The following is a 27,077-nucleotide window of genomic DNA, read 5'->3' as shown; positions in this document are numbered from 1 at the left end:
AGAGTAGATTTAAATATTAAAAGAAGAGCTGGTTCTTTGAAAATACATTAATTAGACTATAATTTAGCTAGGCTAATCAAGTAAAATGAGAAGAAACCAGTACAGCTGGTCCTTGAACAGCGTGGGTTTGAACTGTGCAAGTTCACTTACACGTGGATTTTTTTTCAGTAGGAGATGCTACGGTGCTACATGACCTGTGGGGTAAATGCGATTGTGGAACTGCGGATTCGGAGGGCTAACTATAAGTTATACACAAATTTTTAACTGCACAGAGGATCAGCACCCCTAACCCCTGTGTTCAAGGATCAACTGTATTTCCCTTTAGGAATCATTGTAACTCTGTATGTCTTTATCACAAAGATGTAGAACAATTCTAAGAAACAATTATAAAATCCCTCAGAAGAAGGTAAATTACCAAGTTTATTTTCCCTCTGCCTCTTAAATATCTTGTCTCCATCAGGGTCAGCTCTTTTCTTCTCATTGAACTTAAGCTTCCTAAGCTTTCTTAGAGATCCTGCCTGCTTAATCATCCACCATTTATGATTATCAAATTTATATCTGTAGCTCTCTCTTTCTTTGAAGTCTCCTTACTACACGCAAGACAGCTCCTGGTTTAGCATCTCACGAACACTTGCTTAAACTCAAAGTTGGCGCTTTGCTCCCCTCTAAAAGCACTCTTCCTCTTAAACTCCCAGCTTCAGTTACTGGCACAGCTCCGGATCTCTAGCTGCACAGCCTGGGAATAGTGCCTCTTTCCTCCTCCCGTGCCCAGTTTTACTCAAAAAAGCCTTGTCCTTTTTACTTCATATCTCTTTAGACTGTGACCCTGTTTTAACCCAGTGGCCTCTACGTATGTTGGGACTTTCCTGCTTTGTAACTGGTCACAGCCTCCACCTGGCCTCCCTGCTTCCGTCTCCAGTCCTGCTGTCACCACCTCAGGGATCTTCCTGCTGAAGCTTTCTGTGGCATCTTAGTATTCAAGAGGAAAGGAAATAAATGAACTGGATACTAAACTTGAGAAACTAGAAGAGGAAATAGGGGAAATTTCAGGACTAAAAAAAAGATAGCCAGAATAAATGAATTAGAGCAACAGTGAAATTGATCAATAGATCCAAGAGCTGCGTTTTCAAACAAAGAATTAAATAGATCAATCTGAGAAGGCTAACATGTAAATAGGGAGCAGATGCAGCTGTATGTAATGAATGAGGGGGATATGTGCGCCACTGGAGAAGCCATTAGAATTAAGAGACAACTGCATAGAAAGCTCTGCTAATAGGTTAAAAATATGAAGCAATAGAGAAATATCCAGAAAAGTGATGTAGAAGAAAAAGATGAGATTCTGTAATGTGTTTTGAGAATATTTCTGCAGTAATCACAATTCAATTACTTGTGTGACCTAAACAATGAGGAAAACAGACATTTCCTAATTTCATGGAAATCTATATCATTTAAATACAACTACCTTATTATTAGAAGACAGTTGACTCCATAGTGAATTAAGTATTTTTAGATTAAAGAACAAATTTAACCTCCTAGGCCGGACAACTCTAGTTACAACTAGAACAAACTATTTTCCTATCAAAGACCTTTTCTATCAAAAACACTGATGCCAGAATCCGATAAAGTTGGGGAATGCGGGAAGGAAAGAAAGCTGTTAACATAGTATTAAAAATCATAAGTAAAATATTAGTAAACTAAAGCCAGCAAATAAAAGAATAATCTGCCTTGATCAATCAGTTTATTCTAGAAGTACAAAAGAATGTTCAACTTTGATCACTTGATAGATCAAAGGAGAAAAATTATACGATTAGCATAGAGAAATATCCAAAAATCACCCAATAAATTTCAGTCAGCTTTCCGGATTTAAAATTTTTGGTGAAGTGGAGAATTCTTCCTTTATATGGTAAAATATATCACTCTCAAAATAGCTACATAGAGCAGCTTCCCCCTGGATGTTTAAGACTGTTAAATGAAAAAGTATTATTATCAGAAGTTGAGGAAATTCTGGGTCATCGAATGACATGTTAATGTCAAGAATAATCTGGCGTGCCTTTTATCACTAGTGTTGTTGAGCACTTTGGGGAGGTTTTATCCATACAATAAGATGCTGCTGCTGCTGCTAAGTTACTTTAGTCGTGTCTGACTCTGTGCAACCCCATAGATGGCAGCCCACCAGGCTCCCCCGTCCGTGGGATTCTCCAGGCAAGAACACTGGAATGGGTTGCCATTTCCTTCTCCAATGCATGAAAGTGAAAAGTGAAAGTGAAGTCGCTCAGTCGTGTCAGAGTCTTAGCGACCCCATGGACTGCAGCCTACCAGGCTCCTCCGTCCATGGGATTTTTCAGGCAAGAGTACTGGAGTGGGGTACCATTGTCTTCTCCGCAATAAGATGCTACTGCTGCTGCTGAGTCGCTTCAGTCATGTCTGACTCTGTGCGACCCCATAGACGGCAGCCCACCAGGTTCCCCCATCCCTGGGATTCTCCAGGCAAGAACACTGGAGTGGGTTGCCATTTCCTTCTCCAAATAAGATGCTAAGTGAGTATAAATATTAAAAAGACTTTGATATAATTATGTGTAGTTGATATAGTGATCCACTGTAAGACATTAAGAGAGCAGTTAAAAGTTCAGTAATGTGGAGGTAAAATGTTCACCTCTAGTCAATTAAGACAAAAGATTGACAGCATGCTGTATCTCTGCCTGGACCACTCTCCCAGTCCTGCCAGTCTTCCATGGACCTTCACCTGTCAAATCCTTAACTTTGTTGGGATCTGCCTTCACTCTCAAGCTCTGGGAGTTGGTGATGGACAGGGAAGTCTGGCGTGCTGCAGTCCATGGGGTCACAAAGAGTCAGACACGACTGAGTGACTTTCACATAAATCATCTCAAAGATTTTTTTAAAAGAAGTCTAGAAATAGATCCCTGGAGAAGGAAATGGCAACCCACTCCAGTGTTCTTGCCTGGAGGATCCCAGGGACGGGGGAGCCTGGTGGGCTGCCGTCTGTGGGGTCGCACAGAGTCAGACATGACTGAGCAACTTAGCAGCAGCAGCAGTGGACAAGTTCGGCGGTATTTAGCACATTCACTAGTTAGTGCCGTTGCCCTGAGACATGTCCCGTTATTCCAAGGTACACTCCCATGTCATTCCCCTCCGAGGTGCAGCCTGTGTCTGTGGGTTTTCCTATTCTGGGTATTTCGTATAAACGGAACCATACTCTACGTGACTTTTTGTGTCTAGTTCCTTTCACCTAGTTTCTGCTTTGGAGGTTCTTGCATGTTGTGATGTGTATCAGGACTTCGTTCATTTTTAAGGCCGGATAATGTTCTGTTGTGTGTATGTATCACAGTTTGCTTCTCCATTATCTGTTGATGGACATTTAGGCTGTTGCCACCTTTTGGTTATTGTAAGTAGTGCCGCTATGGACTTGTGCGTATGTGTACTTGTTTGAGTCCCAGTAGTCAGTTCTTTGGGTTATGCACGTAGGAGTGGAGTAGTGGGACCAGATGGTAATTCTGCGTTTAACTTTCTGAGGAACCACCCAGCTCTGCAGTGATCACACCATTTTACATCCCCATCAACATTGCACAAGGCTTCAATTTCTCTATCTTTGTCAATACTTGTGATTTCCCATTTAAAAAAATTATAGCTATCCTAGTGGGTGTGCAGTGGCACCTCATTGATTTGTGTTCACTAATTAGTAATGATGTAGAGATCTTTTCATGCACTCACTGGTTGTATATCTTTGGAGAGTTGCCAATTCAAGTCCTTTGCTCATTTTTAAATAGGATTGTCCTTTTTTGTTGTTGAATGTTACAAATTTTTTAAAATTCTAGATACTAGACCCTTAGTACATATCTTTTAAAAATTTAAAATTTATGTATTTAGTTTTTCCGTTGCTCTGAGTCTTCATTGCTACATGTGGGCTTTCTCCAGTTGTGGTGTATGGGCTCTAGGGCATGGGCTTCAGGACTTGCAATACACAGGCTCAGTGGTTGCGGCTCCCAGGCTCAAGAGTGTGGGCTCAGTTGTGGCAAATGGGCTTAGTTGCCCCGTGGCATGTGGAATCCTTCTGGACCAGGGATAGAACCTCTGTGCCCTGCACTGGCAGGCAGATTCTTAACCTCTGGACTACCGTGAAATTTCCTTAGCACATATCTTTCAACATTAGGTCCTTCTTGGCTTAACTTTGCTCTTCTCTTGGTGATTTTTTTAAACCTCTGGTTCAGTTCAGTTCAGTTCAGTTGCTCAGTCGTGTCCAACTCTTTGTGACCCCATGAACCACAGCACGTCAGGCCTCCCTGTCCATCACCAACTCCCGGAGTTCACTCAAACTCATGTCCATAGAGGTGGTGATGCCATCCAGCCATCTCATCCTCTGTCGTCCCCGTCTCCTCCTGTCCCCAATCCCTCCCAGCATCAGAGTCTTTTCCAGTGAGTCAACTCATCGCATGAGGTGGCCAAAGTATTGGAGTTTCAGCTTCAACATCAGTCCTTCCAATGAACACCCAGGACTGATCTCCTTTAGGATGGACTGGTTGGATTTCCTTGCAGTCCAAGGGACTCTCAAGAGTCTCCTCCACCACCACAGTTCAAAAGCATCAGTTCTTCGGCGATCAGCTTTCTTCACAGTCCAACTCTCACATCCATACATAACCACTGGAAAAATCATAGCCTTGACTACATGGCCCTTTGTTGGCAAAGTAATGTCTCTGCTTTTCAATATGCTATCTAGGCTGGTCATAACATTCCTTCCAAGGAGTAAGCGTCTTTTAATTTCATGGCTGCAATCACCATCTGCAGTGATTGTGGAGCCCAAAAAAATAAATTCAGCCACTGTTTCCCCATCTGTTTGCCATGAAGTGATGGGACTGGGTGTCATGATATTAGTTTTCTGAATGTTGAGCTTTAAGCCAACTTTTTCTCTCCTCTTTCACTTTCATCAAGAGGCTCTAGTTCTTCTTCACTTTCTGCCATAAGGGTGGTGTCATTTGCATATCTGAGGTTACTGATAGTTCTCCTGGCAATCTTGATTCCAGCTTGTGCCTCTTCCAGCCCAGAGTTTCTCATGATGTACTCTGCATATAAGTTAAATAAGCAGGGTGACAATATACAGCCTTGATGTACTCCTTTTCCTATTTGGAACCAGTCTGTTCCATGTCCAGTTCTAACTGTTGCTTCCTGACCTGCATACAGGTTTCTCAAGAGGCAGGTCAGGTGGTCTGGGATTCCCATCTCTTTCAAAATTTTCCACAGTTTGCTGTGATCCACACAGTCAAAGGCTTTGGCATAGTCAATAAAACAGAAATAGATGTTTTTTCTGGGACTCTCTTGCTTTTTCCATGATCCAGCGGATGCTGGCAACTTGATCTCTGGTTTCCTCTGCCTTTTCTAAAACCAGCTTGAACATCTGGAAGTTCACGGTTCACGTATTGCTGAATCCTGGCTTGGAGAATTTTGAGCATTACTTTGCTAGTGTGTGAGATGAGTGCAGTTGTGCAGTAGTTTGAGCATTCTTTGGCATTGCCTTTCTTTGGGATTGGAATGAAAACGGACCTTTTCCAGTCCTGTGGCTACTGCTGAGTTTTCCAAATTTGCTGGCATATTGAATGCAGTACTTTCACAGCGTCATATTTTAGGATTTGAAATAACTGGAGTTCCATCACCTCCACTAGCTTTGTTCTTAGTGATGCTTCCTAAGGCCCACTTGACTTCAGATTCCAGGATATCTGGCTCTAGGTAAATGCTGCCAAATAGTAGGTGTCTCGTGTTAGGATCTTAACCACTGTGGTTGTTGTTGCAAGGACAATCACTGATGGGTGTGTAAGATTCTTGGAAACTATAAAATGTTCCCACTTGTAAAGATTTTGAAAGATGGGATGCTCCTTTTAATGTTTTTTATGTTTGTCATTTCTTTTCTTTGTGGATTCTTCACATTGCAGTGCATAGTTAAGTGCTTAAAGTGCCATAAATCTAAAGTGAGGAGAATAACAAGGACTGTTTGCTTTTCAGAGTCATCCTTTTTGAATTTCCATGACTCCGACTGTGAACCCAAAGGATCACCACCCTGTGACTCTCTGCTTTCCCTTAACACTGAAAAGATTCTGGTATGTATCTTTTGTGCCTCCTGTTTTGGAAACACAGTGATACTAGTTCCATAAGGCAGAGATGGCCTCTGTTTATCAACCAGGAGTTGAATCCAGTTGCATAAGATAAAGATACGTCATCTGTTGTTTATTCACACTGAATCATTATGTCTTATGATTTGGATGGTTGGTCATTCTGGACCTAGGACTTTTTACTTTTAAGTTCCAAGGAATAAAAAATAAATAACTTTTTTTCTAGGAGCCTTATGATTTGCAGGTGTAGAATAATCTTATTTTTCTAGTCTTGCCTGTGTGTCTTTTATGTCTGTTTTTGTCAGTACCATCTAAACTGTACAAGAGACCTCTCCATTCCGGAGATGAGTACCTGGCATTGTGTGCCTGTCTGTGCTAGTGTGTGTCCCCCTCCAGCCCAGCTGCCTCAAGGTGCAAGGGTTATTTGTTCACACTTAATTCTGTGGGGCTGTTCTCCTTTCAGTGCCCAAGGTTAACATTTTTCCTCCAGACCTTTTCCTTCAACATCCACAGAGATTGTTTGCTTCTTTTGCTTCAGAATTTCCCTTTAGTATACGGAGAAGGCACTGGCAAGCCACTCCAGTACTCTTGCCTGGAAAATCCCATGGATGGAGGAGCCTGGTAGGCTGCAGTCCATGGAATTGCTAAGGGTCGGACACGACTGAGCGAGTTCACTTCCACTTTTCACTTTCACACATTGGAGAAGGAAATGGCAACCCACTCCAGTGTTCTTGCCTGGAGAATCCCAGGGACGGGGGAGCCTGGTGGGCTTCCGTCTATGGGGTCGCACGGAGTCGGACACGACTGAAGTGACTTAGCAGCAGCAGCAGCATACTCTTTATTTTCCAGACAAAGCTCTGTTTTTTTATGGAAGAACTACAGAATATGGGTAGAAATTGCAAACTAGTGAATGGTCAACTGATTATACCTAACTCATTGCATAGCCGTCAACTTGATATAGAAAAAAACACGTTCAAAACTAGAGTGGGCTAACTTGTGAAGTAGTGAGTTAAGCATCACTGAAGACATTTGAGTAGAAACTGGTTAATCCCCATGCTGGAGAAGCAATTAGCTTATGAGTTATTAGGGACCTTCTTGCTGATTCAAACATTAGCTACTAATTGCATTTCAATTTAAGATGGCACTAGCTAGAAACCTATGGGAGAAAGCTTATTAATCTAGGCCTTTTGTCTTCCCTGGGTTGAAATTATGGCAGTTAAACTATTCATTTATTCATTACTTTTTCAGATATTTATTTTGTACCTGTTTGTGCCAAGCAGGTACTTACTTAGCCAAGCGTTGTGCTAAGTAAGTACTTCGCCAGAGAATGGGAAGCCCAATAACCTTAGCCCCAAGACTTAGGGCTCCTGTAGCTACTAATCAAATAATTATACAAGTAGACGTAGAAGTACAGTTGTGCAAATATGTGAAGAAAAAACAAAGGGTCAGTATTCCTGAAGATATCAGGGAAATCAGGCTAGACAGCTTTCAGGATTTGAAAGATAAGCAGGGACCTGAAAGGTGGATTAAAATGAACCTACTAGCAGTGTGGGGCTGTGTGTTTACACTGCCTTGGTCATAACTGCCCACCTTGTCCACAGAAGATATCCTTAGGTGTAATATTAGAAGTGGGAGAGATTCTGTTTTGATCAGGAAAATAATTTGTCCATATTACACTTTTCCTGCCCACTTCTGTTATAGAATAAAATAAAAACACTTTAAACTCAGATATGCTCTTGAGTATAAATATCAGTTCAGTTCAGTTCAGTCGCTCAGTTGTGTCCGACTCTCCGCGACCCCATGAATCACAGCACGCCAGGCATCCCTAACCACCACCAACTCCCGGAGTTCACTCAAACTCATGTCCACAGAGTCGGTGATGCCATCCAGCCATCTAATTCTCGGTCGTCCCCTTCTCCTTCCGCCCCCAACCCTTCCCAGCATCAGAGTCTTTTCCAGTGAGTATAAATATATGTATCTTTTAAATTCCGGTCCGCGCACTGCGCGCCCCCGCGCAGCTGTGTGCGCCCCCATCGCTGCTCCGCTGTGTGGACTTAAGTATATTCAAGAGGTTGCTTGGTAAATGATTTATTCTCATGAGATTTCATTTCTGTTCTCATCCCATCGTTTTCATGAAGCCTTGGCAAATGGTAGACCCTCATTGAATACTGGATGAAATAATGTTTTTAAAGTATTAAAAAGCCTTGTTTATAGACTGCTTTCCTTGACTCTACACAGTTTATTAGAGAAATGTTTTACACCTGTGTGTTTGTCTGTAAGCAGCTGGTAAGGAGGAAGGACTTGCGTCTGGTCACAGCTGGCCGTGCATACAGCGCTGTGCTGCCCTCACGCATTGTCAAATCTGTCACTTCTAAAAGAAACAGAACCCGGTTCCCATGTATGGAAGCTCCCAGCTGTAGAGCAAAGAGAGAAAGAGCTGACTGAGTTCCCCTCTAGCCACCAAGGTTTTACTGGAAGAAATAAAGCGTAAATGCTCCCAAAGAAGTAGAATTCTTTTTCATTTTGTTTGGGGTCCCGAATGGAATGAAGTCCCGAGTCCTCTGCGGTGGGATGCTTTTCTGAGTTGTATCTTCTAACTTGTGTTCTTAGCAGAGGTAGCTTATTCTTGACCTGTTTTGTAGGCAAACCAAAAACCACTCTGTATCTGAACATCAGTCTGGACTTCAAGAGTATAGGGAAAATAGGTGGAAATGCCTGTTATTCTGTAGTCAGTGAAGCCCAAGAGACTACGGCTAATGAGAACTGATCATTAGCTAAAGAGCATAGGCATCAGTCAGAAGAGTCACCCATGGGGAATTATTTCATACCTGCCTGTAGGCATCAATATGATAGATTTTTTTTTTTTAAAGAGGAATTCAAATAATTGAGATGTCACTGAGATCTGATTCTGAAGTTTTGCTAAAAGCAACATCTTTAGTTTTATCCTAGCTTTTCCTGTCTATATGTGTGTTCAAGTTTTAATCATATCTTAGATGAATCTGGTATGAAGTTATCATTTTAATCTGTATCCTGTAGGCTAACTATATCATACCATAGCATCGACAGTAAAACCTGACAAAGTGACGACTCTTTGCATCATCAGATATGATTTGTCTCCAAAGCACAACAGAGCCATCATTTTGTATGTTGGACCATTACTGCCTGTAAAATCACTCCACTTACTAAATTAACTCTACTTTGTTTTCCCCTAGTTTCCACTTTTACTTTAGCTGTTATGCCAAGTGTGCATATGTGTGTCTGTGTGCTTTCTTGTACTGTGTCAGGCAGGATGGTTATGTTCATTGCCTGCTGTGCATTGTTTAAGCGCATCTTGCTTCTTGGTTGTGTTTTACTGGCCCTACTATGGTGTCATCCTTGTACAACCTGTGTCTCTTACTTCTAAAGAGTTCTTTACAGTTTACAAAGCAATGTTCTGTTATCAAGCCACTTTGAAAGACCAGTCACTGGAATATGATCTTTGTAACATGAGCAACATCTTTGAATAGTCTGTGGAGGGAGCTTTGAAACAGCCAGGAAGATGGACCTCATGAAAATAAAAAGATAGGTGTTCCAGGAAATTGAAAACCACTCAGTCAGTTACAGCACAAAATATGTCTTAAAGTACATCAGTGATATGACTGAATGTCAGTATTTTCTTGCTTCCATATAAATTAAATGTAACTTTAATTTTTTTAAATACAGGTTTCACTGTAAGTTTCTCTTCATTTGAGATAAGCTAAAATGTATGTTTGTCTTTATTTCAGAGCCAGGCCAAGTCTATTGCTGAACAAAAGAAATTCCCATTTGCTACTGATAATGACAGCACAAATGAAGAATTAGGTGAGACTTGACTTGGGGACTTTTCTTGGGACATTTGCCTAGAGTTTGTGATTAGATGCGGAGTGGGTAGGCAGGATGGTGAGGCAGAAAGGACACAGCCTGGCTCTGCCAGCACGGGCGGTTTGATCTTGGGTAGGGCATGCCGCCCTTGTCAGGGTTTGATATTTATTAGGTCATAAAATGTCGGGATGGAATCAGTGTTTCTGTGGAAATTAATAATTATGGTATGAGTTCTAACGAGAGATTAGCATCCATTAAAAGATTATTTGTGTGCTGTCATCAAATATGAACAATATGGACGTGAAAGCAGAAGAGAACCACGCCTCCTGTAGTCTTCTGTGTCAGAACATAGCGAGGTTTGATTCGTTTTACTCATGGGGCTCGTCGGTGATTGTTGGTCCAAACTCGTGGGTGTAGAAAACTGAGCTCATTCTGATCTGCAAGTGGGTCATGCTGTTTGGCTTGTTCAAGGCGTGTCTTGAAACAGCCTGGTTTTGCCAGTGTCTGATATGCTTTGGGTGTGTCTCCATCATTGCCTAATCAGCTCACACTTGAAGGAGTGGAAGCAAATTGAATATAGGACTGAAGAGTACAGTTGGATAGATTTCACAGAAGGGTGTGCTCCTGGTAGCCCAAAGCACCTGAAGAAATTTTTCTCTGTCTGATTTACACATAATTATTTTTATCCTTTCTGCTGCCATACCCATTTTATGTTAAGGTTGAGCACTATTTTGAAAATATTAATCACCTTTTATTTATATTCTTTGAGTAAGCTTTGAGAATTAATTATCCTTTAAGGCATCAGATTTGGTCTCCATTGTAATCCTTGAATTCTATTCAATCTTATATTCATTTATTAAATAATGAATTAAGAGTGTGATATGTGCCAGGCCTGTCCTATGCTCTAAGAGTAATCCTAGTACATCCTGGGATAGTATAAGCTCTGAGCTGCTTTAGGATCTTCTGAATGTCAGTATTTATTTTTTTTCTTGGAAAAATGACCTCTGTAAGCATACATGTTGCTAGGAGATGTGGAATTGCTGGTTAATAACAATTTCTGGGAGATTCCATTTATCCTAGTTTTCTCTTTATGTCTTTGAACTCCCACAACTAAATTTAGATCCCAGTAGTAATTTTTTTGTACAAGATTTAGATTACTTTTCAATGCATATATATGTGCTAGTCATGTCCGACTCTTGCGACCCCATGAGCTGTAGCCTGCCGGGCTTCTCTGTCCATGGAATTTTACAGACAAGAATACCGGAGTGGATTGCCATTTCCTGCTCCAGGGGATCTTTCCAGCCCTGGGATCGAACCTGTGTCTCTTTACGTCTCCTGCATTGGCCAGGAGATTCTTTATCACTGCGCTACCTGGGGGTTTTCTTAAAAAAAAAAAATCTACTTTTGATGGAAAGATTTGAGAGCTGCATTTGATTTTATTTGAAAGGAGTTCAACACTTTACCATGAACAACAATTTAAGCATGTTCCTAAATGTAATATTTATCCCCTAAAGCTGTATTTGTTTTTATGGGTCACATTCATTTGTTCATTCAATAGATACTTACTGATTACGAGAAGGTAGAGAGGAAATTCTGAAATTTTTAGATCTGAAAGAATCTTAAGAAAATTTTCTACAGGCTTGTTAAGCAAGACCCATAGAGAACAATTTCCCCATGGTAACAGAGCCAGTGAGCGGCAGGGCCAGAGTCTGAGCCCAGATCTTGTCTTTCTAAAGTATCTTCCTGCACTCAAAAGAAAAACAAAACAGTTTTATGTTTCAGTCCCTGTTCATCCAGTCATCAAGGGATTCAAACCATTTTTCAGTCCAGCCCAGTGCACAGTAGTTTCCTTGCAGCCTTGATTTTCCTCAGGGTAGCATGTTGGTTAGGATGTGGGTCCTCGGGCCAGGCAGCCTGCTTCCTGGCCTCACTGCGTGTTGTCTTCCAGCAGTTTAAATGCTTCATTCCCTTGTCTGCCCATGAGGATGACAGCTGTACCTATCTCAATGCAGTTAAGGAGTAACTGAGTTACAATACATGTAAATGGTTAGGATTGTGCCTGGCACCTATTAAGAATATAGTGCGTGTTACTATTATTGTTATTTTTACTACTAATGCTCCTGATTCCCACCTAAGAGGTCTCTGGCTAGCCCATTATCTGCTACAACTATCTGAATAGTATCACTCCTGTTATTCTGAATGTGAGTTTGACTTTAATTATCTTTTCAAAGAAATTAGGATGAAAACAGACCTCTTTTCATGTTGAAGAATGCACCCCAGAGCTCTTGTATTATTATGATGCTCAGTGTTTTGAACTTTACTTTTCTGAGGTTAGTTATAAAATCTCTTTCTGAATTTAATGTATTTACTACTTTTTACTGTCAGGGAATTTAAACTGAATGACATTAAAAGTTTCAGTTGCCCATCTTCTTGAACACTTATGTCCTTAAACTAGAGGGTCACAATACAGCTTTTTTGCAAAGAAATAGATCAAGTATTGAATTAAGAATATAATTTTTCAGAAATATTTTTGGCTTTAGGGAATTAGGACAAATATTGCAGGTGGAAATATATTCTAGAATATTAAAATTTATTGGGTTTTTTTGGACAGGTGAAGTTTAGTCAAAATACTGCCATGTTTTAACAGGTTGTCCTGACTCTAACTTCAAAATACCACTGACATAAGCAGTTTAATTAAAAACTGTTATGATCTTTAGAGTATATTTTGAGTAATGTTTTGACTGTATTTTGAGTAGAAGAGCTAGGGAAAAGACTGCAACTGCATATTGCAGTGGTGTGAATTATACCTACAGTTAAGCATTATGTTAAAACTTATATAATACTATGGTAATTGGAACCTCTCTTTGTGTTCTTAGTAGGTAATTGGCAGTAAATTGAGCACCTGCAGATATCGAGATATGTGATGCTCTTTGTTTATTTCTTCTAATGTTCATAGTAAAGATACATTGCTGTGTTATATGGATATTATACAGGCTTATTACTAGCTCTTTTGAAATATAGATAGGAAATACCATAAAGATTATTTGGTATTTGAAAGTGAGTGATGGGCTTAGACAAAGGTAATTGCTTTTTGCAGGCAGATGTTTCATAAATGACTTTAATAATTTAAACCTAGCTAGAACTAGACTGACTAGCAAATACCAAATGGTAGGAGAATTCAATTACGTCTTATTAACTCTTAAGTTTCCTTTAACTGCTTCTGGTCCTTGGAGCTGCCTTTTAAGATCTGGTAAAGAGTTTAGTTGCCTGTTTCGGTCTGAGATGCTTTATTCATTCCTTTAATGTTTCCATATTCTTTCTCCTAGCCATTGCATATGTGTTGATTGGCAGCGGTCTCTATGATGAAGCAATAAGACATTTTTCAACAATGCTTCAGGTAATGTTTCTTCTTAATCATATAATTGCAAGTTTATAGTAATGACAAAAGTATGGATTTATGTGTAACTAAAGTGCTGCAATAAAACACAGATTTTAAGATTTTACAAGAAAGTAAGGGAAATCAGCCCTGACTGAGCCCTTTCTTGGTGGTGCAGGCCTCATAACATGCTCTCATTGCATCTTTGCAGTGTTACTTTATTTTAAAGGAGATCAGGCAATTTGCTTGTAGTCTCCCCACCATCAGCAGGCAGAGATGAGATTCAAATGCAAGTTTCAGAATGACAAACATTAGCTTCAGTTCATTTTACTGTCTACCTTGCTATCTCTCATGAGATGTAGACACTGGAAATTCTTGGAATTATGGATGTTTGCTCTCTGTGCAGGTGCTGATCTGCATGGTTAAGTCCAATCATGGATTTGTTTCTCACCGTAAAGTGTAAGACCCTTCAGTAGGAGCATTGGACCTCTGCTGACTGATGGCTGTGTTAAAGTCTGGTTCAGAACAAGTGCTTAAATACCTCAGTATAAGACCTGCATAGGAGACCTGTAAAATGCAGCCTGACATTATTGGCCATATGTTTTGGGTCATTATTTAGCTGTATTCTGGTAGATGCGTGGCCATTATCCATTATCTGTTCAGGATGGTCAAGTAAGGTTAGAAATACCTTAGTTCTAGTCTATCTCTGCTGCTCACTAGAAAGTTATTTAACCTCCTGGATTATGGGCATAATAATAACTACCTCCAAAAATGTTCTAGTTCAGTTTAAATGAAATATCTTAAAAAAGTACTTTACTAGATGCCTGGCACATATGGTAAGTGCTCAGTTAATTTCAGCTACTCAAAGTACCATTCTGGCATATTTGTCTGTGCTAATACAATAAGAGCCAGTAGATAGTTTACAATTCAGCAGGGTGATTAAATTTTAAAATGTCAATTTTGAAAATTTTGCTCTTCTTTTCTCTTTTTAAACGTAGAATTAATTATGTTGATAACTTAGTCTTCACTCTCAAATAATCAATAAGATGTTTTTATAGTTATTACTTTAAACTCCTTGCATCTAAGCGACTGTGTGTTTGAGTGGTCATATGGGATAATATTCTTCAGTGGAGTTTAAAGTACAATGGGTAGATTATAAAGTTTTAAAAATCTTCCTTTTGTTTAGGATTGCAATATTTAAAAAGGTAAGAAAGCACTGGTTTGAAAGGGGGGCTTTGATACATTTATAAGAGCACATATCAGTTAATTTATGATAGCAACCAGAAGACAACAGTTTGAGCTTGCAGATGTATTATCAATTCATTCAGCTTTTTGAAAAATATTATCTGTCTAGTTGAAGGCAATGTAACAGTGTTAAATAAAATAAGTAATAAAAATTTATTAATTCTGCCACTCTTAACTTTAAGTTTTTTGTTTATGACCTTTTCAAAGTATTTGTGTTTTTTTTTATAATCTGAATATATATACTATTTTGTATTACTTTTTCACTTAATTTTATAAATTTTTTTCAATGTTTCTCTACAGTTATTATTTTAATGACTCTATAGTATCTCTGGTGTCCATTTATTATTGTAAAACTTCTCTTGCAGTTGTGTTCAGAAAGTAGATCAGAATTTTTCTCTTTGTGCTAAGAAAAGATACTAATATACTGAAGTTTGATATAGTATTTTCATCAATCTACATTGGGTTGCTTTCAGCTGATAGATTTTTCTTTGAGAATGTGTGGAGTATAAATTGGACTGCTGATTCTGGTGATCCAAACTACTGATGGAGCAGGAATGGAAGTCAGGGGAGCAGCAGAAAGTTCAGATGCTCCAGGCCCATGGAAGCCAGGCCTGCGTCATCATTCGTAGCACAGCTTTACACGGAACTCAGTGCCTTGGCTTTCCCGCTGGTGCTCTTCTTGGCGATGTCTCTCTTCCCTCTTGTTTGGTTCTTCCCAGCCTTTTCCGCATCATAAGACATGTGGAAATCGTATTTTCATGACACACTGGAATAATAAGCAGGAGAGAGTTTAGAGGCATCCGGATAGAACTTGGTGAAAATCTGTCACATTTTCTTTATTATGTTATATGACTGTGATAAATACATAATACAAAGATTTGATATTAAGTGATAAAATTCTTTTTAAAATTTTAATAAGACTTGATCCTGCTTTTCTGGACGTGGTTTTTCTATATTAGGCTTTATGAAATTGATACACATAATTCCTAAAGAAGAGTTTTTCATTGATTTCTTCAAATTCTTGATAGCCAATCTCATCAAGGAACTCTACAACCAGGTGGGAGTGAATGTCCAAAGAACAGTTATTGCTACTTCTCTAACTGACCAAAACTCTTTTTCTTATCATGAATCAGAATTTACATGTCATTCTCTTTAATTGCATTTTTACAGTATGACCATTCTTTAAATCTAAGTGCTCTTCCTTTTCTTTTTTGGCAAATGTAGCAATACTTTGTCTTGCAGTAATGAAATTGGTTTTTAGCCTAGCAGTACTTACTATTTTTATTGTCCAATATTCAGAAGAGTGGTAAAGTATTTCTTCAAGCATAGAGAGTTGCCTCATTAGGACTCAACCCAGTATCACTGGAGGATCATTTCTGTCACTACATTGTGTCAACTGTCAGATGTCCGTCTGTTCCTTGCAGGACCTTGTACATGTGCAAAAACCCCGTATTTTTTTTTTTTTTGGCTGCACCACATTTTAGTTTCTGCATGTGGGATCTAGTTCCCTGACCAGGGATTGAAGCCAGGTCCCCAATGTTGGGAGCATGGGGTCTTAGCCACTGGACCACCAGGGACGTCCCCAAAATTCTATATTTTTAACCTGGTAAACACACTTTAACAAATCTTTAGTGCTAACTGTTCACAGAAAAACTTTTCCAGTTTTTTTAGTTTGTTGTTGTTGTTAATAGCAAAGTCTTGTCTGACCTTGCAAAACCATGGACTGTAGCCTGCCCAGCTCCTCTGTCCATGGGATTTCCCAGGCAAGAATACTGAAGTGGGTTGCCATTTCCATTTCCTTTTTAAACTCGTTAACTCTTGACCAAATGTTTCTCTCGGACAGACTGCAAGCTCCAGCATGAAGCAACAGCGCGTGGAATCAGATTCCATTCATAGAAAGCTGAAGAGAAATGGGGCCATGGGTGCTGGGATTTTATTATATTTACTGTGTATACAAGATCATTTAATGTGAAATTTGGATCTATGCACGAGGACACTTATATTCCAGAATGACCTTTTGATGTAAAGATTTTATACCTTCTCATTGGCTTAGTTTCAGGATCAGAGAACAAACTCATGGGATATTTCCATAATCTTTGTTGTTTCAATGTGTTCATTTTAATATTTATCCAAATATAGATTGTTTGGCACGTCTTTAAAGGAAGACAGTATTCCCCAAGCATCACGGTTTCCAACTGAACACAATTTCAAGAGTTACTAGATCTGTCCGTCTTCGTTGGAAACTCTTGATTTTGAAAGCTTGTCAGTCAGTATCGTCCCCATGCCCATGTATTTGTGTCCTTCCCACGCGTGTTGGTGCCTCCATCACAGTGACCTTGGAAGCGGAAACGCCGCTGATCTCTGTGCCGCTTCGATACTCACGCAGGGCCAGGTGATCTGAGTACTGTGATGATGCTCAGTGGGGCAGTTGACCTTTGCTATTAGTTGTGTGACTCTGGACTCATCTGCTGATCTGATTGTAATGGAACTGAATTCATGAGAGAACTTTGTTTTTCTTTAACATTAACAGAGAAGATGTAGAGCTTTCCCCTGCTCATGATCTTGTAGCCTTCCTTTATGTACATGCGCACGTGCACCCACCACGTACACAGAACTCAGTCTCCTTACATTGCTGTGCAGTGTCGTTTTTTACTTCTTTGTCTTTGATCCAGTGACTTGCAGGTTTTAACAAAAAGCCAACCTTGCGGTGGAAAAATGAATATTTGTAAATTTTAAAATCTCTATGTAAATAATATAATGAATATGGTAAATTAGACCTTTATGGGTTTAAAAACATTTATTTTTTTTTTATTTGAGACTTCTAAATGGACCTGACTCCAGTTAGCTAACTATCTTATTATGCCATGATTTTGTATTTGCATGAAGTGAATAATATTGGACAATTGCAATATTAGTTTAATTCATTTAAAATTCTGAAAAGGTTATAAAGTGTAAATATTATTAAACTTGTGTATTCAAAAATACTTCAAAATGATATTCTGAGCTCAGTTTGTTTTTAGAAATAAACTTTTTTTATTTGAAAAACTAGTTCATTGTAACATTTCATAAAGAAAGAATTGTGTCTTCTTGTTAACATCGGAAGCCCGTGATAAAATAATAAAGTTGTGTCAATCAAAAAAAGTAATGAAATCTACCAATTAAATTTAGGAACCTGTTATACTAGACTGTATTGTGGTATGATAGCAACCACATAATTATATGAGGCTTCCAGGCGGTTCTAGTGGTAAAGAACCCGCCTGCCAATGCAGAAGACATAAGAGATGTGGGTTAGATCCCTGGGTTGGGAAGATCCCCTGGAGGAGGGCAGCCCACTCCAGCATTATTGCCTGGAGAGTCCCCATGGACAGAGGAGCCTGGAGGGCTACAGTCTATCGGGTCGCAAACAGTCGGAGACGACTGAAGCACCTTAGCACACACAGATGATAAATATATATTCTTTTATGTTGTTGGAAAAGAATTCTTTAAAAGATATATATATATATATATATAAGTTGAATAATAGAGGAAACTTGAGTAACATGCATCTGTAAAGTAGTTAGGTTTTCTCCATTCAGTTTACAACAGCATAGAGGATGCTTGGTTACTGTGATTGTTATCATAGTTAAGAGTCTAGTATTATGGGTTCCAAATCAACGGCCTCCTCTCCCCTGAATCTGCCACATCCCCCCAACCCACAACTGAAAAAGAATCTCTAGTCATACCCTCGTGTTGCCAAGCTCAGTGAATGGCACCCCTCCACAGGGTTGCAACATGCTTCACACATATGCGTGTCGCTTCCTTCATCACCAGCTCTCTCCTGAGTGTGTCCTTCATGCGTCTGCTGCTCCCAGCTCTGTTCAGACCACGGCCAGCGCTTTGATCTGCCGAATGGCAGACGGGGCCAGCGTTTCCCGGCTTTTCTACTCACACCCTCCACACAGGCAGGCACATGTGCACACCGTACAAACATGTGCTGTAAACATTCATATGCTTTGCTGTTGGTTTTAGGTCAAAGATAAAAATCTTTAATATGGTTCCTACCTGCTTCTCCAACCTCAGCTTGGCGATGCCGTATTCCTTGCTTCCCTCAGAGTCTTTGCACCATCTGGACCAGTCATTCTGGGTTTCCCCACCCCCTAAGATCTTAGTCCAGGTATTTAAGTCTTTATACATTTTATAAAGCACAATTTATCTCTCTCACACTTATTGAGGGTGTAACATTTATATTTGTGGTTCTTTGGCTGTGCTCCAAGAAAGCAAGAATCTTTTGCCATCTGTGTTGGTTTTTCTTACTCTGGTATTTGCAGCACATGGCATGGAGCATGCTCATAGCTGGCCCTGAGTAAATATTTGTTGAAAGAATGACTAACATCCATATGACATACAGTGAAACAGAGGAGAGGAGCATACCTATTTTTCAGGGGCATCTGTAAGGAGTTAGAGAAGAGGGAGTGTTTGAGCTGAGACTTGGACGATGGGAAGATTTTTCTGGGCATGGAGACAATGCGTGAGGGTTTCAGGCAGAGGAGAGCATTTGCAAATGCACCCAACTTGGGAGCCCATGTTTTATCTAGGGAACTACCAAGTAATGCCCATTTTTAGAGTGCGAATTAGGAGTGGGGGAGTGAGAGGAGGTGAATGGTGATGCAGAAAAGGGGTCAGTGATTTTTGCAAAGGCATTTAGATGTCACCTCACTGTTTTTCAAATTCTGAGGCACTACCCGTTAGTAGGTGCTGAAATTAATTGGTGAGTCAAGACTGATATTTTTAAAATGAAATATACCTGATAAGGAAATATCAGATAACATTGTGTACAGCAAGGCTTAGTGAGACTTAGTGAAACTTTTGTTTCTGATGTGTTTGTGTGTATATTTATGTATATATGCATGAGTGTACTGCGTTACAGTGTAAAATGTATTTCTTAAAGTGAAAAATGTTTGAATTTTGCTGTTGTAGGTGTTGGGAAGCCAATGAATAGTTTCAGCCAGGGAAGTGTTGTGATCAGACTTAGTGTTAGTTAACTCTTAATGTGGGCCTGGAGACTGGATGGGAAGAAACAGGAAGTGGTTGAGGCCATTGCAGTAGCCCCATGAGAGGAAGTGGCTGCTGGATCAGGAGATGAAACTGCCAGGATTTCTTGAGTAGGTGTGTTGGCTGGGGAGATGAGGATGACTCCCGCAGTGGCTGCTGTGGCCACAGGGTATATGGAGATGTCAGTCAAACAAGAATAACTCTTTATTTATTTTTAATTTTTTTCTATTGGAGGGTAATTGCTTCATGATGTTGTATTGGTTTCTGCTGTACAATATGAATCACCCATGTGTGCTGTGCTGTGCTTAGTCACTTGGTCGTGTCCGACTCTTTGTGACCCCATGGACTGTAGCCTGCCAGGCTCCTCTGTCCATGGGGATTCTCTAGGCAGGGATACTGGAGTGGGTTGCTGTGCCCTCCTCCAGGGGATCTTCCCAACCCAGGGATCGAACCCACGGTTCCTGCATTGCAGGCGGATTCTTTACCGTCTGAGCCACCGGGGAAGTCCAAGAATACTGGAGTGGGTAGCCTATCCCTTCTCGAGCGGATATTCCTGACCCAGGAATCGAACTGGGGCCTCCTGCATTGCAGGCAGATTCTTTACTGGCTGAGCTACCAGGGAAGCCCAAATCAGTCATAAATATACATATATCCCCTCCTTCTTGGGCCTCCCTCCCACTCCCCATCCCACCCCTGTAGGTCATCACAGAGCACCAAGCTGAGCTCCCTCTGCTATACAGCAGCTTCCTGCTAGCTACCTGTTTTACACATGGTAGTATAGATATGTCCGGAGAAGGCAACCCACTCCATTATCTCGCCTGGAGAGTCCCATGGGCGGAGGAGCCTGGTGGGTTGCTGTCTATGGGGTTGCACAGAGTCGGACACGACTGATGCGACTTAGCAGCAGCAGCAGCAGTATAGATGAGTCAGTGCTACTCTCCCGATTCATCCCACCCTCTCCTTCCCCTGCTGTGTCCACACGTACATCCTCTATGTTTGTGTCTCTATTCCTGCCCCACAGAAAGGTTCATCAGCACCATAACTCTTTATTTAAATGTACTTTTTTTCTAATTTACCTCTTGTCATTTGTTATAAAAATTTTCTCAGTTGAGGAGAAAAGCTTCTTGGATAGTGTATTTTGAGACAGATCTGCAAGTGGGCTTTGCTTTCACATGAGCCTGTCCTCAGCAGGCATGAGCTGCATGGGATCACCAGCCGCCCCCCCACGGCCCATCCTGGACGAGGTGCTGCTCTGTCACCATGCTGTCTTCTGGCAGGTGCCGGTCCTAGGGAAACACGTGAAACCTGTCCTAGTTTGATTCCTCAGTGGGGAACTCTCTTTCCTGCTTTTCCTTACCCTCTGGCCCTGGATCCCACTCCCACACTACTTGCTCTGGCTTTCTTTCAGCCAGGAAGAATATTTAAATGTTGAAGTTTTATCTCCAGGTGATAGGATCATAGGGTGCCCTTTACCTTCTTTTTTGTGCTTTTCTTAATTTTCTAAATTTTCTATAATTTATAAAAAGTTTTGTATTTAATTTATTTAAATGCAATATTTTCAATTGATAGTAAAGTTTTCTATTACTTTCTGTAATGTTTTACTTAACATATTTTTTTTCTGATTATAAACATATGTGTGTGTTAAACAATTAAAAGGAATGCATCGGTGTATTAAGCAGAATAGGAAGATATCTAGTAATCCCACTTCCCAGAGAAAGTTGCTGTTAGTATTTTGGAGAGCATTTTTCTATGCACATGCTGAGCCGCATAATCATATACTAGCCTTATTTATAGGAGGTGACTACCATTCTTCTGTCATCCTGTAACTGGTACTTTTCTCCAGTTAGCGAATAGCATGGGCAGCCTTTCATGTCAGTTAGACACATGTTATAAATCAGAGATCCAAGACTATATGGGAGCCAGAGGAGCAAATTAAATGAGCAAAGAATTGACGTAGTGTGGAGGCTCATGGTGAGCTGGTGCGTACGTATCCTTCTAAACAGGCAGCCAGTACTGCGCTCTAGTTGGGCTTTGTTCTCATGCCCAAATGTGAGTCTGTCATTGCTGGGTTTTTCATTTTCCGAGAGAAGCTAGAAACCTGGAATAGTTTCCTTGACTTTTTCAGCTCTCTGTATACCGTGAGGCCCATCTGCTGGCTGCGTGGTAACCAGCGATGCCTTGTGTGCTGTCCGACTCTTTGCGACCCTGTGGGGTGTAGCCCACCAGGCTCCTCCATCCATTGGATCTTCCAGGCAAGAATACTGGAGTAGGTTGCCATTTCCTTCTCCAAGGGATCTTCCTGATGCAGGGATCGAACCCGAGTCTCGTGCATTGCAGGCAAACTCTTTACTGTCTGATCTACCAGGGAAGCCCCAACCAGTGATGCACCAACTTACTATTTGATGTGATGTACCTGATTCTGTTTATGGTAGCCTTTTTTGGGGGGCATTGCTTTTCAGTGAATAACTTCTTATCCTTTGTTTTTCCCCATGTACTCATCATTTAAGTTGGTGTGTCTTCTGCAATACTGGCAGACACTCAATCGCAGATTTGAAACTGATTATAGATTGGTCTGCAAGATACATCATCTGATGTAGTCCTGTTAAATTCTTCAGTCAGGCCCTGATAGCCAGAGGCTATGTACTCTTCTTTCTCCAGTGTATAGGGAAGGGTTCAAAGAAGAGGGTAAGAGTTGCACAGGTTACATGCTGACAAGTGGTGTTTCACTCTTCAAGTGAGGCAGTTCATACCGCTGGCCGGCGTATGGGACTTGATGGAGGGGCAGCAGACGCTCTGTCCTTGGGCCCGAGAGGTGTTTTATCCAGTGCACATGGGAGCAGGTTGCAAGAAAGGTTTGGTTCTTATTCTGACCCATTAGAATAAAGGATTGTATTATATTAATACCGGATAGATTGTGGCGCCAGCTCATCTCTTGTTCCTCATTGAGCTGGCTCTGATGGAAGGGTCTTTCCTTCTCAGATTATTTCATGACTATTTGAAAACAGATGAACCAGGAAGAGGCATCACCCAGTCCATTACTCCTGTCTCTGCTTCTCTGAGCATCCGTTTTCTCTCTGGGCTGTGACTGGTGGTGCTGCCAATATAGAGTTGTTGAGAGGATTACATTTTAAGTAAGATGACTGTGTGAAAGAAGCTAGCACAAAGCTCAGTAATATTGGTTTTATTTTTTTAGTGTTTTAAAATAAGTCTCTTATTTGTGTCTCATTCAAATGAGCTTTAAAAATGTAGACTCTTTTGGTCGGGGACTGTCTATTGATTGACACGAGTGATGGTAGCATAACATAGAGCTGTCATTTGCAGCATTAACGTGCTTTAAGCAGAAACTGATTTGTTTTGTTTTGTTTATAGTTTTTGACGTGTTTCTGTTTTGGTCTGACTAGGAGGAGCCTGATCTGGTTAGTGCAATTTATGGCCGAGGGATAGCCTATGGAAAGAAGGGACTACATGTGAGTATGGAATAGTCACGCTTACCATAGTGTCTACATGACTGGACTCAGACCAGAGTTTCCATTGAGCCCCTCCCTGCTCTCTGAGCTCTGATGGGACAGCGGTGGTGGTATCCCAGTTCACAGATGAGACAGTGTCCATAGGGGACTTCCTCAAGGTCAAGTGGCTGGAAAGTAGAGGGCTGGGAATTTCTGCCCAGGTCTTCTGAGGTCAGTTTCACCTTACTTTCTATTCTAAAAAGACAGCCTTTGCCAGCCTAAACTTTAGTTCATGATGAACTGAACATAAGCCAAGAAAAGCATGAGACCTTGACAGAATCCCTGAGAAATACTCATCGGTGTAAAAGAGAAGACTGGCTATCAACATTTTACAGTACTTAGAATCTTTCAATTTTTAAAGGTCGAATAGAACAGAAGTTTTTTTTGTAAAATATTAAAAAAATAAATTATTTTAAATTTGTTATATATTATTCTTTCTTAGATATGTCTTTGGAGCCTTATTCTACTTATTTCTCTGAGGAGTGCAGGAAGAAGGTTATAATAAGTATATTTTTTGGTCAAACAAAGGCATTTTGGTGTAAAAATGAAGACCTTCCTGAGATTATATAGTAAATAATGCTGTGGTCTAGGTCAGATGTCCAAATTTTCAGTCTTGAACATTATACATGAACTTTTTTCTTTTATATTAAAAATATTAAAATGAAATTATGCTTTGAGGGAGAAATGTCACTTTGTATTTTTGTGAATTAAAAAGCAATTGTCCTAAATGCCTGCTGGCATATTGGAGAAATCTTGTATAATATTGTACACTTCTGAGACACGAGAAAGCAGACTGCACAGGAACACAGATTTGGAAATGACGAAGATGTTTAAGAAGGAAGCAGTGTTACATCCAGATCTTCAGTAAATAGCCCTACTTAGGTTTAGGGCATCAGTAAATGATCAGAGTTGCCCTAGTAAAGGTCAGAGATAAACCGCTTCTTCCTCATTCTCATCTCTTTTCATTTTATATCTTGATGTGAAATTTGCTTGTATCTTTAATGTACTTTTAATGTACAAGTAGCATCCTCATGTATTTTTGATATGAAAGTAATGTGTAAATTTTAAAGAGAACAGGCTTGCCTAGGCTTCTCTGGGAGTAGGTGTATAGGCCTAGAGGGGTTTTGGCTGACACTAACTTGGCTCCTCTGTTCCCACATTGTCACTTGTCAGCATCATTTTGCACACTGGTGTCCACATGCTCATCCCTTGAAATTGGCTGATGTACTGTTTAAATAGGTTAAATTGAGAAAACATCTTGCTACCTGTGGAATTTGTGCTAGGTAGCCCGGTCTAACGGGGTAGGTAGACTTGAGTGAGTTAAATAATTGCAGCTTATTTAACTTGGCAGATCTCTTACATAGAAGCTAAGTTCCTATTTATTTCTAAGTAATAGTTATGTCATTACTAAATTATTAGTTTTTTCAGAAAGTCTGTTCAAGCTGGTTTTGAGTAACAGTGTATCTCATACTGAGCTAATGCCTTTTCAAGGACATTAAGAATGCTGAGCTTGCTCTGTTCGAACTGAGCCGAGTAATTACCTTGGAACCAGATCGTCCAGAGGTATTTGAGCAGCGAGCAGAAGTGAGTGTGGATTTCTTTTTCCCTCTGTTGTTATTGGATTTTAAAAAATCTCAAGATATTTTTTCCTTTTATTTTATTGCTGATAAATTTTAAGCCTCCCGTATATCTATTGTGTTTTCCTCCATAGGTACATAATGCATTTAAACAGTTGAAATTACTAGAAAACTATGGGCTGAGTGATACTCTTTCCTGATTTACCATGTTAAATCTTTGCTGATTTAACATATAATAGTAACATTTAGTATTAAAAATACAGTTATGATGTGTACCACCACTGTCCATGTTCATTGAAATATATGACATGTGTTTACAGTGAATATGACATACTCTATTTGGCAAAACAGTATGACAGTGTGGTCAAATGAGGTCTGTTGCCTTTTGAAGCATATGTGTGTGTGTGTGTGTGTATGCGCTCACTTGTATCTAATTCCTATGAGACACACCTGTCTTCATAGAGATGTAGACTAGGTAACTTAGGACTCAAGGTGGAGACAATCCCAGGTAGTATGTGTGACAGTGGACAGCACGGGAGGGGGTGCTTGTTCAGGAGCAGAAAAACATGGTCTGCTGGATCCCTGGGACAGGTTGGCAAGGCGACAGGCATTGGCGGTATCTGTAGAGGCCTCGCTGAGGAGGTGATGCTGGAGCCGGGTAGGAAACATGTCCTGGGGAACAAGGTGGAGAAGGGTGTTCAGGCCAGAGAAAGGACTGTGTGCTAAGGCACCCCTTTTAATGTTTTTAAGTGAAACATGTCCATTTTACCATTTTCATTAAACAATAGTAAACCATCCAAGTTTCATATCTATTTTATTGCACATTTAACCATATTAATAGCTTTAGAATTTATGTTAATATTTTCAATCTGACTAGAACTTAACTTTTAATTATCTGTTCTGGTGGGATTTCTTAGTTGGACTAAAGGGATAAATGACTTTTCCTCCCTCTTTTGAGGGTGAAAGCTTAACAAGCAAAGGGAAGGCTAAATGTTTTAGTATTTTTAAAACTGCATTTGTGATGTTTTTGTTCTCAGAATTATAGTGTGTTAAATTACAGTTCAGTTTCTTAAAATGAGTTTTTTTGTTTTATTGGGGATTTGGCTTTCTGAAAGAAATTCTTTCTCAAATAATGAAAGAATTCATTATCTCTTGTCTGTTTTGGATTGCTATCCTAAGGATTGAATGACTGTAATCTGTTTGCTGCTGCATGAGAGGCCTGTTGGTTTTTAGGGTGAGCATCGGGCAGTTTACTTGGAACACTGCTCCAGGGAGTGGGTGCTGGGTTTTTCCCTGCCATCACACTGATGCTCTGCTAAAATGTTATGGTAAAGCATGAATTTAATTAAGTGCACTTAGAAGACTGATTTGGCAGCTTTGAAAAATTTGTATATCTAATAAAAAGCTAATTGTATACCCAGAATGATATTGGTAATCAGAAAAGTGATTTCCAATGATCTTAAAAATATATAGTAATATCCCCTTTTTCTGGCATTATCAAGTAATAATATCATGATATAGTGATTTTTCCAGCTAAATTACAGTATATATTTGTTTATGTCAGAAATTGTTTTATGAGAAACTTCACTTTTATACTTTCTGAAATCGTCTATATTTAGTGAATGTAATTTAACCTTTTTTAGTTACTCTGGTCATTATTATGCATATTGACTTTTGTGCTGGGTTGCAATAATTCAGTTATGTTAATACTAATGTACTAGGTTGGGATATTTTTCCTTCCAAAATATAACCCTAGACCACTATGCTTCTTGAATTCTAAGGGCACATTTTCCATTTCTTTCCTGTCTCTGAGCTGTCTCTCTTAATACTGGTGGTGTGCCTGCCTCAATCTTCTCTCTTGCTGGTTTTTAAGTTCCTGCAGAGGAGGAAACCAGTTAGTAAAACTTGATGGAAATGACCTGTTGTAAGAACAAATTTAACCCTAATTGAAGAACATTTGTTCCGGATGAATTGCTTGAGCTTGATTGCATGAATACTGATACCCATTTTGGATTATCTTACGTCTTTTGGGTGAACTTTTGCATTCTGAGCTGTCTTCTGTGTTGTCATTGTTGCCTGAACACAGCTGATTGCTGGATCAAAAGAGCGTTCAGAACAGGCCTGCAGATGTTTTTTCACTACCTTGCAGATCATAACTGAGGAGTTGAGAGTTGTTCACATCAGAGGGCTTACACAACACCTGGAATCCCAGAAATTGCCATTCAGCACTTAACACCACAAATGGCATAGCTAGATACCATGGGGGACTGCAATCTGTGTTTATCACTTCCTCTATTTTAATGGTTTAGAGTTAACTTTCAGATTAATTTGACATGCCAAATTGTTCCCAGATTAATTTGACATGCCAAATTGTTCCGAAAGGTAA

At 40.0% G+C, this 27,077-nt stretch overlaps 1 protein-coding gene across 8 annotated transcripts in view; it reads left to right on the top strand.

The window, feature by feature from the left end:
• The window catches only part of TTC13 (tetratricopeptide repeat domain 13), a 79,501-nt gene that overhangs the window by 10,911 nt on the left and 41,513 nt on the right, over nt 1–27,077 (top strand). For 5 of the 8 annotated variants that reach the window (XM_055425825.2, XM_055425824.2, XM_055425823.2 and 2 more), the window contains exons 2-6: nt 6,010–6,104; nt 9,881–9,956; nt 13,283–13,353; nt 23,010–23,075; nt 24,606–24,698. In XM_055425825.2, coding sequence (XP_055281800.2) covers nt 6,010–6,104; nt 9,881–9,956; nt 13,283–13,353; nt 23,010–23,075; nt 24,606–24,698 — 401 coding nt within the window. The remainder of the gene's footprint in view (nt 1–6,009; nt 6,105–9,880; nt 9,957–13,282; nt 13,354–23,009; nt 23,076–24,605; nt 24,699–27,077) is intronic. The other 3 variants (XM_055425826.2, XM_055425831.2, XM_055425830.2) reach the window with 1 other exon arrangement.

Source organism: Moschus berezovskii, chromosome 12 (genome assembly GCF_049115385.1).
Source record: "Moschus berezovskii isolate FMDL1 chromosome 12, NW_MosBer_1.0, whole genome shotgun sequence".
Taxonomy (NCBI): Eukaryota; Metazoa; Chordata; class Mammalia; order Artiodactyla; family Moschidae; genus Moschus; species Moschus berezovskii.
The sequence above is the reverse complement of the archived record's forward strand: the minus strand, read 5'-3'. Positions and strand labels throughout refer to the sequence as shown.